This window comes from Artemia sp. Qi Xiang Cuo, chromosome 18, assembly GCF_049724085.1.
Source record: "Artemia sp. Qi Xiang Cuo chromosome 18, ASM4972408v1, whole genome shotgun sequence".
In the NCBI taxonomy this organism is placed as follows: domain Eukaryota; kingdom Metazoa; phylum Arthropoda; class Branchiopoda; order Anostraca; family Artemiidae; genus Artemia; species Artemia sp. Qi Xiang Cuo.
In genome coordinates, this window is record NC_142811.1 from 23,135,470 (window position 1) to 23,151,357 (window position 15,888).

At 34.8% G+C, this 15,888-nt stretch overlaps 1 protein-coding gene across 1 annotated transcript in view; it reads right to left on the reverse strand.

Moving 5' to 3' along the window:
* The window catches only part of LOC148941335 (putative G protein-coupled receptor B0563.6), a 230,050-nt gene extending 215,842 nt beyond the window's left edge, over positions 1 to 14,208 (reverse strand). The window contains exon 1 of the mRNA XM_089104099.1: positions 13,956 to 14,208. Coding sequence (XP_088960225.1) covers positions 13,956 to 14,208 — 253 coding nt within the window. The remainder of the gene's footprint in view (positions 1 to 13,955) is intronic.
* Between the last annotated feature and the right edge of the window lie 1,680 nt (positions 14,209 to 15,888).

Here is a 15,888-nt window from a genome sequence, read left to right on the forward strand (position 1 = left end):
AATGGGATCTGCCTCAAGGGGAAGGCTCAGAGGCCCTTCGTTCCCCCCTTACTGAGGGCAGGGGAGGAGGGGGGGTTAATTTTGGAGGGAAAACCAAAAATACTCAGAATCGAAAATAAATGGGATCTGCCTCAAGGGGCAAGGCTCAGAGGCCCTTCGTTCCCCCATTTCTGAGGGCAGTGGAGGGGGGGGGGTCAATTTTGGAGGTAAAACCAAAAATACTCTGAATCTAAAATAAACGGTATCGGCCTCAAGGGCACGGCTCTGTGGCCCTTGGTCCCCCCATTTGTGAGGGCAGGGGTGGGGGGGGGTCAATTTTGGAGGGAATACCAAAAATACTCAGAATCGAAAAGAAATGGGATCTGCCTCAAAGGAAAGGCTCAGAGGCCCCTCCTTCCCCCTCAGAAAAAGTTAACAAGAAATGTCTGAAAAGTATTTTTTTGGGGGGATGGAGCGATGACAGATTGGATGTCTAAGAATAGTTATAGTGCTGTACTGTGGTAAGAATTGCTTTCGAAAACCCGGATGAATTAGTTGAAAATAAAGTTTTAACAAGAAATGTCTGAAAAGTATTTTTTTTTTGGGGGGGGGGGGGTGTGGGCGATGACAGAGTGGATGTCTTAGACTAGTTATAGTGCTTTGGGGGATGGGACGATGACAGAGTGGATGTCTTAGACTAGTGATAGTGCTGTACTGTGGTACGAATTGCTTTCGAAAACCCGGATGAATTAGTTGAAATAAAGTTTTAACAAGAAATGTCTGAATATTTTTTTTGTGGGGGTGGGGGCGATGACAGAGTGGATGTATTAGACTAGTTACAGTTCTGTACTCTGGCATGAATTGCTTTCGAAAACCCAAGTGAATTAGTTGAAATAAATTTTTAACAAGAAATGCTTTCGAAAACGCGGATGAATTAGTTGAAATAAAGTTTCAACAAGAAATGTCTGAAAAGTATTTTTTTGGGAGGTGTGGGCAATGACAGAGGGAGTGCTGTACTCTGGCATGAATTGCTTTCGAAAACCCGGATGAATTAGTTGAAATAAAGTTTTAACAAGAAATGTCTGAAAAGTATTTTTTTGGGGGGTGGGGGCGATGACAGAGTGGATCTCTTACACTAGCTATAGTGCTGTACTCTGGGATGAATTGCTTTCGAAAACTCGGATGAATTAGTTGAAATAAAGTTTTAACAAAAAATGTCTGAAAAGTATTTTTTTGGGGGTGGGGGCGATGACAGAGGGGATGTCTTAGACTAGTTATAGTGCTGTACTCTGGCATGAATTGGTTTAGAAAACTCGGATGAATTAGTTGAAATAAAGTTTTAACAAAAAATGTCTGAAAAGTTTTATTTGGGGGGTGGGGGCGATGACAGAGGGGATGTCTTAGACTAGTTATAGTACTGTACTCTGGCATGAATTGGTTTCGAAAACCCGGATGAATTATTTGAAAATAAAGTTTTAACAAGAAATGTCTGAAAAGTATTTTTTGGGGGGATGAGGGCGATGACAGAGCGGATGTCTTAGACTAGTTATAGTGCTGTACTGTGGTACGAATTGCTTGTGAAAAACCCGGATGAATTAGTTTAAAATAAAGTATTAACAAGAAATGTCTGAAAAGTGTTTTTGGGGGGATGGGACGATGACAGAGTGGATGTCTTAGACTAGTGATAGTGCTGTACTGTGGTAAGAATTGCTTTCGAAAACCCGGATGAATTAGTTGAAAATAAAGTTTTAACAAGAAATGTCTGAAAAGTTTTTTTTGTTAAACAAAATTAGCTGAAATAAAAGCGGAACTATTAAAAACACAACTCAATGTCTTTAAATAATTCATTTTTTTTTTGTTATTTTTTTTTTTTTTTGTTAAACACGATTGGCTGAAATAAAAGCGGAACTTTTAAAATCACAACAACTAAAGGTCAGTAAATAATTCCTTTGTTGTTTTTTTGTTAAACACGAGCTATTGTAGAAAATAATTTCAAAGTACCAAGTCACATGATAGTTACGCTTTCGTAGAAAATAATTTCAAAGTACCAAGTCACATTATAGTTACGCTATTGTCGAAAATAATTTCAAAGTACCATGTCACATGATAGTTACGCTATTGTAGAAAATAATTTCAAAGTACCAAGTCACATGATAGTTACACTATTATAGAAAATTATTTCAAAGTACCAAGTCACAAGATAGTTTACCTATTATAGAAAATAATTTCAAAGTACCAAGTCACATGATAGTTAGGATTTTGTAGAAAATAATTTAAAAATACCAACTCACTTTATAGTTACGAGATTATATAAAATAATTTCAAAGTACCAATTCACATGATAGTTAAGATTTTATAGAAAATAATTTCAAAGTACCAAATCACATGATAGTTACGCTATTATAGAAAATAATTTTAAAGTACCAAGTCACATTATAGTTACGCTATTATAGAAAATAATTTCAAAGTACCAAGTCACATTATAGTTACGCTATCGTAGAAAATAATTTCAAAGTACCAAATCACATGATAGTTACGCTATTGTAGAAAATAATTTCAAAGTACCAAGTCACATGATAGTTACGCTATTATAGAAAATAATTTCAAACTACCAAGTCACATGAGAGTTACGCTTTTGTAGAAAATAATTTCAAAGTACCAAGTCACATGATAGTTACGCTATTATAGAAAATAATTTCAAAGTACCAAGTCACATGATAGTTACGCTATTGTACAAAATAATTTCAAAGTACCAAGTCACATTATAGTTACACTATTGTAGAAAATAATTTCATAGTACCATGTCACATTATAGTTACGCTTTTGTAGAAAATAATTTCAAAGTACCAAGTCACATGATAGTTACACTATTTTAGAAAATAATTTAAAAGTACCAAGTCTCATTATAGTTACGCTATTGTAGAAAATAATTTCAAAGTACCAAGTCACATGATAGTTACGCTAGTGTAGAAAATAATTTCAAAGCACCAAGTCACATTATAGTTACGCTATTGTAGAAAATAATTTCAAAGTACCAATTCACATGATAGTTACGCTATTATAGAAAATAATTGCAAAGTACCAAGTACGCTATTGTAGAAAATAATTTCAAAGTATCAAAACACATTATAGTTACACTATTGTAGAAAATAATTTCAAACTACCAAGTCACATGATAGTTACGCTATTGTAGAAAATAATTTCAACGTACCATGTCACATGATAGTTACGCTTTTGTAGAAAATAATTTCAAAGTACCAAGTCACATGATAGTTACGCTTTTGTAGAAAATAATTTCAAAGTACCAAGTCACATTATAGTTACGCTATTATAGAAAATAGTTTCAAAGTACCATGTCACATGATAGTTACGCTATTGTAGAAAATAATTTCAAAGTATCAAGTCACATTATAGTTAAGCTTTTGTAGAAAATAATTTCAAAGTATCAAATCACATGATAGTTACGCTATTATAGAAAATAATTTCAAAGTACCAAGTCACATGATAGTTACGCTATTATAGAAAATAATTTCAAAGTACCAAGTCACATGATAGTTACGCTATTATAGAAAATAATTTCAAAGTACCAAGTCACAAGATAGTTACGCTATTGTCGAAAATAATTTCAAAGTACCATGTCACATGATAGTTACACTATTGTAGAAAATAATTTCAAAGTACCAAGTCACATGATAGTTACGCTATTATAGAAAATAATTTCAAAGTACCAAATCACATGATAGTTAAGCTATTCTAGAAAATAATTTAAAAGTACCAAGTCACATGATAGTTACGCTATTATAGAAAATAATATTAAAGTACCATATCAAATAATAGTTACGTTAAAGTAGAAAATAATTCCAAAATAACAAGTCACCGGGTAGTTACGCTATCGTAGGAAAGAATTACAAAGCACAATGTGACATGATAGTTACGATATAGTAGAAAATAATATCCACTTACAAATTCACATGATATTTACGCTATTGTAGAAAATAATTTCAAAGTACCATGAAATTTAATTCAGGAAACTATGAAAAAAAAAAATTTAGACAGGGTTACGTGTAAACTCTTTATTGTTTTCATGACTTAGATACACGATGTAGAAATTTAATTCAAGAAATTATGAAAAAATTCTCAGTAAGTAAAAATTTCTTTCTTGAAGTCAACTCTTGTGTAGAAATTTAATTCAAGAAATTATGAAAAAATTCTCAGTAAGTAAAAATTTCTTTCTTGAAGTCAACTCTTGGATACACAATACGGAAATTTCATTTAAGAAATTATGAAAAAATTGTAAGCAAGTAACAACTCTGTGATATACATTACATATACTTCATTCAAGAAATTATGAAAAAAAAACGCAAGTAAGTAACTATTTTTCTCTTTATCACAAACAATTTTCACTTAGCTACACAATGTAGAAATTTAATTCAAGAAATTATGAAAAAATTCTCAGTAAGTAACAATTTCATTCTTGAAGTCAACTCTTGGATACACAATACGGAAATTTCACTCAAACTACATGCTATTTGCATGCCTTTCCTTGAAACCTTTCCAAACGAGCGTGGATTCCCCACTGGTTCCTACACATTGAAAAAAAGTGAGCAGTACGATAACTCCATGTTTTCAACCAGACTGGTTTTTTAGACAACACACCCACAGAGATGACACACACATAGTGGCGCGCCACTCTAAGTGAACCTAGATCAACCCAACTTTTTGGATATCTCTCTTACTATGACTCTGTTTGTGTGTCGTGTCTGTGCGTGTCTCGTCTCTATGTGTGTGTCATCTCTGTGGGTGTGTTGTATAAAAAACCCGTCTGGTTGATAACATGGAGTTTTTGTACTGCTCACTTTTTTGCAATGTGTAGGAACCAGTGGGGAATCCCCGCTCGTTTGGAAAGGTGCCAAGGAAAGGCATGCAAATAGCATGTAGTTTGAATGAAATTTCCGTATTGTGTATCCAAGAGTTGACTTCAAGAAAGAAATTGTTACTTACTGAGAATTTTTTCATAATTTCTTGAATTAAATTTCTACATCGTGTAGCTAAGTGAAAATTGTTTGTGATAAAGAGAAAAAAAGTTACTTGCTTGCGTTTTTTTTCATAATTTCTTGAATGAAGTATCTGTACTGTATATCCAAGAGTTGTTACTTGCTTACAATTTTTTCATAATTTCTTGAATGAAATTTCCGTATTGTGTATCCAAGAGTTGACTTCAAGAAAGAAATTTTTACTTACTGAGAATTTTTTCATAATTTCACTTCAAGAAAGAAATTGTTACTTACTGAGAATTTTTTTTCATAATTTCTTGAATTAAATTTCTACATTGTGTATCTAAGTCATGAAAACAATAAAGAGTTTACACGTAACCCATTCTAAATTATTTTTTTTTCATAATTTCCTGAATTAAATTTCTTGGTACTTTGAAATTATTTTCTACGAAACTGTAACTCTCATGTGCCGTGGTACTTTCAACTGATTTTCTACAATACCGTAACTATCATGGGACTTGGTACTTTGAAATTGTTTTCCACCACAACGTAACTGTCATGTGACTTGGTACTTTTATATTATTTTCTATAATAGCGTAACTATCATATGACATGGTACTTTGAAATTATTTTCTATAATAGCGTAACTATCATGTGACTTGGTACTTTCAAATTATTTTCTACAATAGCGTAAATATAATGTTACATTGTAATTTGATATTATTTTCTACAATAACGTAACTATCATGTCACTTGGTACTTTGAAATTATTTTCTACAATAGCGTAACTATCATGTGACTTGGTGCTTTGAAATTATTTTCTATATTAGCGTTACTATCATGTGACTTGATACTTTGAAATTATTTTCTACAAAAGAGTAACTATCATGTGACTTGGTACTTTGAAATTATTTTCTACAATATCGTAACTATCATGTGACTTGGTACTTTGAAATTATTTTCTACAATAGCGTAACTATCATATGACATGGTACTTTGAAATTATTTTCTACAATAGCGTTACTATCATGTGACTTGGTACTTTGAACTTATTTTCTACAATAGCGTAACTATCATGTGACTTGGTACTTTGAAATTATTTTCTATAATAGCGTAACTATCATGTTACTTGGTACTTTGAAATTATTTTCTACAATAGCGTAACTATCATGTGACTTGGTACTTTGAAATTATTTTCTATAATAGCGTAACTATCATGTGACTTGATACTTTGAGATTATTTTCTACAATAGCGTAACTATCATGTCACTTGATACTTTGAAATTATTTTCTACAATAGCGTAACTATCATGTGACTTAGTACTTTGAAATTATTTTCTACAATAGAGTAACTATAATGTGACTTGTTACTTTGAAATTATTTTCTCAAATAGCGTAACTATCATGTGACATGGTACTTTGAAATTATTTTCTATAATAGCGTAACTATAATGTGACTTGGTACTTTGAAATTATTTTCTACAAAAGCGTAACTACCATGTGACTTGGTACTTTGAAATTATTTTCTACAAAAGCGTAACTATCATGTGATATGGTACTTTGAAATTATTTTCTACAATAGCGTAACTATCATGTGACTTGGTAGTTTGAAATTATTTTCTACAATAGTGTAACTATAATGTGACTTGATACTTTGAAATTATTTTCTAAAATAGCGTAACTATCATGTGACTTGGTACTTTGAAATTATTTTCTATAATAGCGTAACTATCAAGTGACTTGGTACTTTGAAATTATTTTCTACAAAAGCGTAACTATCATGTGACTTGGTACTTTGAAATTATTTTCTACAATAGATTAACTATAATGTGACTCGGTACTTTGAAATTATTTTATACAATAGCGTCACTCTCATGTGAATTGTTACTTTGAAATTATTTTCTACAAGAGCGTAACTATAATGTGACTTGATACTTTGAAATTATTTTCTACAATAGCGTAACTACAATGTGACTTGGTACTTTGAAATTATTTTCTACAATTGCGTAGCTATCAAGTGACTTGGTACTTTGAAATCATTTTCTAGAATAGCTTAACTATCATGTGATTTGGTACTTTGAAATTATTTTGTACAAAAGCGTAACTCTCATTTAACTTGGTAGTTTGAAATTATTTTCTATAATAGTGTAACTATAATGTGACTTGGTACTTTGAAATTATTTTCTACAATATCGTAACAATCATGTGACTTGGTACTTTGAAATTATTTTATACAATATAGTAACTATAATGTGACTTGGTACTTTGAAATTATTTTCTATAATAGAGTAACTATAATGTGAATTGGTACTTTTAAATTATTTTCTATAATAGCGTAAATATCATGTGATTTGATACTTTGAAATTATTTTCTATAATAGCGTAACTATCATGTGACTTTGTACTTTGAAATTATTTTCTATAATAGCGTAACTATAATGTGACTTGGTACTTTGAAATTATTTTCTACAATAGCGTAACTATAATGTGACTTTGTACTTTGAAATTATTTTCTACAAAAGCGTAACTATCATGTGACTTGGTACTTTGAAATTATTTTCTGCAATAGCATAACTATAATGTGCCATTTGACTTTGAAATTATTTTCTACAATAGCGCAACTGTCATGTGACTTGGTACTTTGAAATTATTTTCTACAAAAGTGTAACTATCATGTGACTCTGTAGTTTGACATTGTTATATAAAATATAATAACTATCATTTGAGGTGGTACTTTTAAATTATTTTCTAAAATAGCGTAACTATCATATGACTTGGTACTTTGAAATTATTTTCTACAATAGCTCGTGTTTAACAAAAAAAAACAACAAAGGAATTATTAACTGACATTTAGTTATTGTGATTTTAAAAGTTCTGCTTTTATTTCAGCCAATCGTGTTTAACAAAAAAAAAAAAAAAAAAAAAAAAAAAAAAAAAAAAAAACAAATGAATTATTTTATGACCTTGAGTTGTGATTTTAAGACTTTCACTTTTATTTCAGCCAATTGTGTTTAACAAAAAAAAAAACTTTTCAGACATTTCTTGTTAAAACTTTATTTTCAACTAATTCATCCGGGTTTTCGAAAGCAATTCTTACCACAGTACAGCACTATCACTAGTCTAAGACATCCACTCTGTCATCGTCCCATCCCCCAAAAAAACACTTTTCAGACATTTCTTGTTAATACTTTATTTTCAACTAATTCATCTTGGTTTTTCACAAGCAATTCTTACCACAGTACAGCACTATAACTAGTCTCAGACATCCACTCTGTCATCGCCCTCATCCCCCCAAAAAATACTTTTCAGACATTTCTTGTTAAAACTTTATTTTCAATTAATTCATCCTGGTTTTCGAGACCAATTCATGCCAGAGTAAAGCACTATAACTAGTCTAAGACATCCACTCTGTCATCGCCCCCACCCCCCCCAAAAAAACGTTTCAGTCATTTTTTGTTAAAACTTTATTTTCTTCTAATTGATACGGGTTTTCGAAAGCAATTCATGCCAGAGTACAGCACTCCCTCTGTCATCACCCCCACCCCCCAAAAAAAATAATTTTCAGACATTTCTTGTTAAAACTTTATTTCAACTAATTCATCCGGGTTTTCGAAAGCATTTCTTGTTAAAACTTTATTTCAAATAATTCATCCAGGTTTTCGAAAGCAATTCATGCCAGAGTACAGCACTATAACTAGTCTAAGACATCCACTCTGTCATCGCCCCCACCCCCCAAAAAAAACTTTTCATACATTTCTTGTTAAAACTTTATTTCAACTAATTCATCCGGGTTTTTGAAATTAATTCGTACCATAGTAGAGCACTATCACTAGTCTAAGACATCCACTCTATCATCATCCCATCCCCCAAAGCCCGCACACTAGTCTCAGATCTCCCCGCTGGCCTCACCCTCACCCCCCACAAAAAATTACTTTTCAGAAATTTCTTGTTCAATCTTTATTTTTAAATCCGTCCTCCGGGTTTTCGAAAGCCATTCATGCCAGAGTACAGCACTATCACTAGTCTGAGACATTCAATCTGTCATCGCTCCATCCCCCCAAAAAAATACTTTTCAGACATTTCTTGTTAAAACTTTTTCTGAGGGGTACGGAGGGGCCCCTGAGCCTTGCCCTTGAGGCAGATCCCTTTTATTTTCAATTGTGATATTTTTGTTTTTCCCTCCAAAATTGACCCCCCCCCCTCTCCTGCCCTCACAAATGGGGGACCCTAGGGCCTCTTAGCCTTGCCCTTGAAGCAGATCCCATTTATTTTCGATTCTGAGTATTTTTGGTTTTCCCTCCAAAATTGACCCCCCCCCGCCCCAGCCCACAGAAATGGGGGAAAGAAGGGCCTCTGAGCCTTTCCCCTTGAGGCAGATCCCATTTATTTTTGAATCTGAGTATTTTTGGTTTTCCCTCCAAAATTGACCCCCCCTCCTCCCCTGCCCTCAGGAATGGGGTAACGAAGGGCCTCTGAGCCTTCCCCTTGAGGCGGATCCCATTTATTTTCGATTCTGAGTATTTTTTGTTTTCTCTCCAAAATTGACCCCCCCACCCCCCTGCCCTTAGAAATGGGGAATAAAGGGTCTCTGAACCTCCCCCTTGAAGCAGATCCCATTTATTTTCAATTCTGAGTATTTTTGGTTTTCCCTCCAAAATTGACCCCCCCCCCCCCTCCCCTGCCCTCAGGAGTGGGAGAACGAAGGGCCTCTGAGCCTTCCTCTTGAGGCAGATCCCATTTATTTTCGATTCTGAGTATTTTTTGTTTTCACTCCAAAATTGACCCCCTCCCCCTGCCCTTAGAAATGGGGGAATGAAGGGCCTCTGAGCGTCCCCCGTGAGGCAGATCCCATTTATTTTCGATTCTGAGTATTTTTGGTTTTCCCTCCAAAATTGACCCCCCCTCCCCTGCCCTCAGGAATGGGAGAACGAAGGGCCTCTGAGCCTTCCCCTTGAGGCAGATCACGCTTTATTTTCGATTCTGAGTATTTTTGATTTTCCCTCCACAATTGTCCCCCCCCTCCCCTGCCCTTACAAATGGGGGAACGAAGGGAACGGTAAACTATTTTAAACTGACAACACTGTCCAAACATCACATGTGTATTATGCAGTACACAATCACCCCATCTCCCCTAAAACTTTTTTCAGCCATTTCTAGTTAAAAATTTTTATTCCAATTCACAAATCTCATTACCCCTGTTTTAAATGTCGATCAAACAATTCTGATTGTAGTGTCCAAGTTTTTAATAACAAAGCCTACACAAATGTACACACTATGCTTTCAAAAACCAGTCTGGTTGAAAAACTTGGAGTTGAAACAAATTTGCGCGGGGAATCCCCCGTTCATACTGTTATCTTTTTTTGCAATGTTTAGGAACAGGCGGGGAATCCCCACTCGTTTGGAATGGTACCAACAGGACATAAGCAAATAGCACATAGTTTTATAACGTGTTTAATCACGTGTAGTTTTAAGAATGTGTATGTGAACTCATGACCTACATTCATTGTGTAATTGACAACAAAAACAGAAAAAAAAAACCTATTTGACCACATTATATTATTATGACCAAATAACTAGTCTGGTAATCTGCCATGGAAAGGTGCCATGGAACGTAAAGGCCTAGAAACTTATAGTTGACCCAGAAACTTGTCTGCTTGACCCAGAAACATGTCTGGTTGGCCTGGAAACTTGTCTGGTAGGTTTTGTATAATTCCATATTCAATTGACAACAGTAGCAATATTCAGCCTGGTAATCTGCCATGGAAAGGTGCCAGGGAACGTAAGGGACTAGAAATGGTACCTCTTACCCTACTATTGGATTATTCAATGTAGGCCTACTTTAATGTTTTTCTATTTATTTAGTGTTTGATTTAAATGATATGTATTCCCCCTCTATTACAGGCCTAGGAGTCTTTGGGGGATTAGCACAATGTATTTTCTCGTATGATTAATTGATTATGAATAAATCTTATCTTATCTTATATATTTTTAATACGTATATTAGGGGGTTCGCCCCCTAGTCAATACCTTGCTCTTTAAGCGAAAGTTCGAATTTTGTTCCAATTCTTTAAAAATGACCGCTTAATAACGAAGGCCGTTAATAAGAATAAATAGCTCTTATGAAATTACTAATAAATCTCTGGCTTAAAGAGTGAGGTATTGACTAGGGGGTGAACCCAATCATATATGTAATATTTTCTGTTCGTTTAAAATTTTGATGTTGCTGCTGTTGCTGTTGAAAAACTTGTTTTTTTACATTTAATTTTTGATCCTTTTTCAAATAATGCTGGGAAGTCCGGCGTCCCCTTCATAGCAATGTCCCTTCCCCCATGAAAACTTCCTCCATGGAAAGATCCTGCTACATAACCCCTGACCCCAGGCACGTACGCAGGAATTTGTTCCGGGGGGGGGCAATTTGTTTCGGGGGGGGGGGCAAAGCGTTCAAACCCATTATTCTGTGAGAAAAATCAGAAAATTATGGAAAATGGAAAAAAATCATGAGATTTCGGGGGGACCCAGGCCCGGAGGCCCCCCCTGCGTAAGTCCCTGCCCCACCCCCCCCCCCCCTCACTACCAGGAAAAATCTCCCCTGAAAACGTCTGTACTGTATACTTCCCAATAACCAATGCTACATGTTAACACTGGGTAAAGTTCATAACTTTCAGCTCTCCTCCCGGGAACTTCGGGGGATTAAGTAATCCTAAAAGACATGCTTATAATATTTTCGAACATGCTGAACAAAATGGCTATCTCAAAATTTTGATCAGGTGACTTTGGGAAAACAATGAGCGTGGGAGGGAGCCTAGTTGCCCTCCATTTTTTGGTCACTGAAAAAGTGCACTAGAACTTTTAATTTCCATTCCAATGAGCCCTCCCACGATATTCTAGGACCACTGGGTCGATACGATCGCCCCTGGGAAAAAAAAATAAGCACGCACCCGTGATCTTTCTTCGGGCAAAAAATGCAAAATTCCACATTTTTGTAGATAGGAGCTTGAAACCTCTACAGTAGGGTTCCCTGATACGTGGAATATGATGGTGTGATTTTCATCAAGGTTCTATAACTTGTAGGAGGTTTGTTCCCCTTTTTTTAGAAGTCAGCAAAATTTTTTCAGGTAATTCGCTGTTGTACGACTATACCTAATAATATCATAATAAAAATCTGATTCTTTTGATGCATCTATTGGTATCAACATCCCCTTTTTTACAATTTCGGTTACCATTGATCCGGGTCCAAATAACCAATACTATATGTTAATATTGGGTAAAGTTCATAACTTTCAGGCCTCCTCCTGGGGGCTTAGAGGGATTAAGTCATCTCAAAAGACATAGTTATAATATTTTCGACCATGCTGAGCAAAATGGCTATCTCAAAATTTTGATCGGGTGACTTTGGGAAAAAAATGAGCGTGGGAGGGGGCCTAGTTGCCCTCTATTTTTTTGGTCACTTAAAAAGGGCACTAGAACTTTTAATTTCCGTTCCAATGAGCCCTCCCACGATATTCTAGGAACACTGGGTTGATACGATCACCCTTTGGAAAAAGAAAAAAAAAAAAAAAAAAAAATAAACACGCATCCGTGATCTTTCTTCTGGCAAAAAATGCAAAATTCCACATTTTTTTATATAGGAGCTTGAAACCTCTACAGTAGGGTTCTATGATACGCTGAATATGATGGTGTTATTTTAATTAAGGTTCTATAACTTTTAGGGGGTCTTTCCTCCTTTTTTCGAAAATCAGCCAAATTTTCTCAGGCGCTTAACTTTTGATAGGTAAGATAAAACTTGATGAAATTTAAATACTTGAAATCAGAATTAAAATCTGATTCTTTTGATGTATCTATTGGGTTCCCTTTTTTAGAGTTTCGGTTACCATTGAGCCGGGTCGCTCCTTACTTACAGTTCGTTATCACGAACTGTTTGATATAGTTCCATTAATACTGTACTATAAACCCAAGCCCAAGGTGTTTTTCCACAGTTAAGAGAATTTAAAAGAATAGGAAAATAAGTTTGCGAATGAAGACAAGAATATTAGAAGTTACGGTAATGGCAATAGTTAAGCATGGTTATGAAACGCGGGCTTTGAAATGTAAAGAAGGATTTGTTAATAGTTAGTTCACACGGATGGGATTCCCATCATTCCTCAAAGAAATTCCGTTCAGGATTGATCGTTTTCCCGTCATGTCGTTCTGCTGGATTTGTTTTTCAACTTCTTCCTTTGGAACCCGATGGTTTTCATGGGAATTTCAAGGCAAAACATTTAAAAGTTAGAATCATGTCGAGAATGAATCATCCGCAGACCCATAATCTTATAGCCATTGTGAAAAATTATTTACATTTGTTTGACACTTGTCACAAAGAATATTAAAACATAAAGAAAGGACAACAAACATGGCAGGAAATTTCCTGAAATGGGAAAAGATGAAAAGAAAATGATGGGCGTACATACCATCTTCTTTCATTTTGTTTTTAGATTAACTAATTTCTCCGATTCTTGCAAACTGGAGCTAACTAAAACTACTGAAAATAGTACCAAGGCTAAAGCTTCTGAGTCTGAATAATTCATGCTGTATTGATTTGAAATTTTTGCTTCTCTTCAGGATGTCTGGTGCGTTCAAACACTTTCCAATGAGTATGAACAGTTTCCCGTCGATCCTTTATAGTTTTCCCTAATCGTTTTCTTATCCGTGTGAACTAACTATAAATGTCTTCCAGAGGAATTGTCTAAGGGTACGTACTTGAACGACCTTATATTAAACACTAAGATGTAAGAAAACTGTGGCTGGATTCCGTTTTATAGGCCTAAAATGAAAGGAACGTAATGAAAGGATCAATTTTTTTTTTCAAAGATTTTATTTCAATGTCAGTACATTCAAATTAACCAGCTTTATTGGTGTAACGTGTAAAAGATTTTCATCTATGTTAATTTCTTTATATATCCATTCCTTTCATAAGCATAAAAAGAAATTCTAAGCTCAACTTACCTCTCATATATACATAGGCTGGTCCTTTCATCGAGGGCCTTGTTAAAACAATTAGGTTCAAGAGGTTTCCCATAATTCCAAGGCCACATATAGCTGGGAGGATAATACCATAACTAAAGTATTTCAAACGAGCCATGTTTACGTCTTTATTCATAATATCAGTCGAATTCCAACATAATTCTAAATGAGAGCTGGTGCTTGTACGGTAAAAAGAAACGATCCGTCCATCAATCAGCGCATTGTCAATATCCATTTTATAGTAGAGGTTACGACACTAAATTGCTACCCTTTCAAATATATAATTTAGCAGAATTTTAAACACTTATTGAGATAAACACTGGTTTGAATTACGTGTGAAGTTTTTTTTTTGTGCCCTTGAGACTAGCACCTGTTCCCGCATAAGCTATATTCCGTCTCTCAGAGAAACTTTGCTTCATTCAGTTTAAGTTCTTCTACTTCTGTCTCTAGCAGAGGAATGCTCATAAGTATTTAATCTCCAAGTTGTGTTTCCGCAGTTGGAAGTATAAAGCCTACTGTTTATAATGCAAGCTAATAGCATTAACTGGTAATAGCTTAGTAGCCCACATTTTTCTGATGTAGGTCAGTACAGTTTAAAAGCTTAAGAATACAGCAGGGGTGTAATTCGACACAAACAGGGCGGGCCGATATTTACTGTAAATGCATAAATAGCATAATATTTAAACAGCCGTTTTCTATGAATTTTTCTGAAGTTCCTTTAGGTAGGAGAAAGGCAATTGCTAGAAGGATAAAACTTGAGATTAGGTCTTTTCTTTAGGATGGTTTCTAGTTTGATTACAATATTAACTTTAAATATTTTCGAAGGAAGAAGATTTTCAAATAAAAGAAAAATGTAATGTTAAAATCTGAAACGAGCATAAATAAAGTCTTGTAATAATTCCAGCTTAAGACAAATAGAATTTACTAGAAATTAGTATAAACAATCAAAGATCTGGTTGTATGGTGAAGCAATTCTATGGGCGATTCAATAAATTTAAAGTGAACATAAACAAAGTGGGGAAAGAAATACAATAAAAAATTGAAATTTTCAGGAGATTTTGTATTAACTTATTTTGGAACATTTTGTATTCGTTAGCTTGCACTATTAGAAATATGAAGCAATTACAATATAAAATGCCACGGAAGGATGGTAGCTGACGGAAAGCGGGAAGGATGGTCGAAAAGTTTGGCAAATTATCAACTCGGTACTACGACCAACCACTAAGTCTTCCACATTACCAGCGCAATTGGTCGTGAATGATGAAGAAATTACCGAACCTACACAGGTTGCCGTATCGCTGAGTACATTTTTCGCAAATATCGGTGAGACCAGAGCAAATTCCGTCGGGATACCAGCTAAATCATACAAAGAATGCCTTGGCCCGAAGTGCATGAAATCAATGGCAGTGATTCCTATAACACCAGGTGAGCTCTAATTACTAGTAAAAAAATAGAAGGGCTCTTCTGCTTCAGGTTTCGACATGGTCCACACAAAGGCACTGAAAGCAGTAGTGACGACCATTGCTGAGCCTCTTACTTACCTTGTAAATCTTTCATTAGATAAAGGGGTCTTTCCTGAAATGTTAAAAAAGGCAAAGATAATACCTCTTCACAAAGGTGGAAGTCATACAGACACAGAAAATTACAGACCAATCTCAATCTTATCAGTTTTCTCGAAAGTCTTTGAAACGCCAAAGAAAAACCAGCTTTACCGATATTTAGAGGCCAAAGACTTTTTAACAGCCGCCAATTCGGGTTTAGGGCTGGCCAATCAACCGAAGACGCCCTTACTTCACTAAATTTATTCGTAAACAGAATCCTAGATTCTGGTGCTTTACCGGCAGCAGTGCTTCTAGACATTAAGAAAGCGTTTGATAGCATGCACCACGAAATATTACTAGGAAAGCTGGATCAT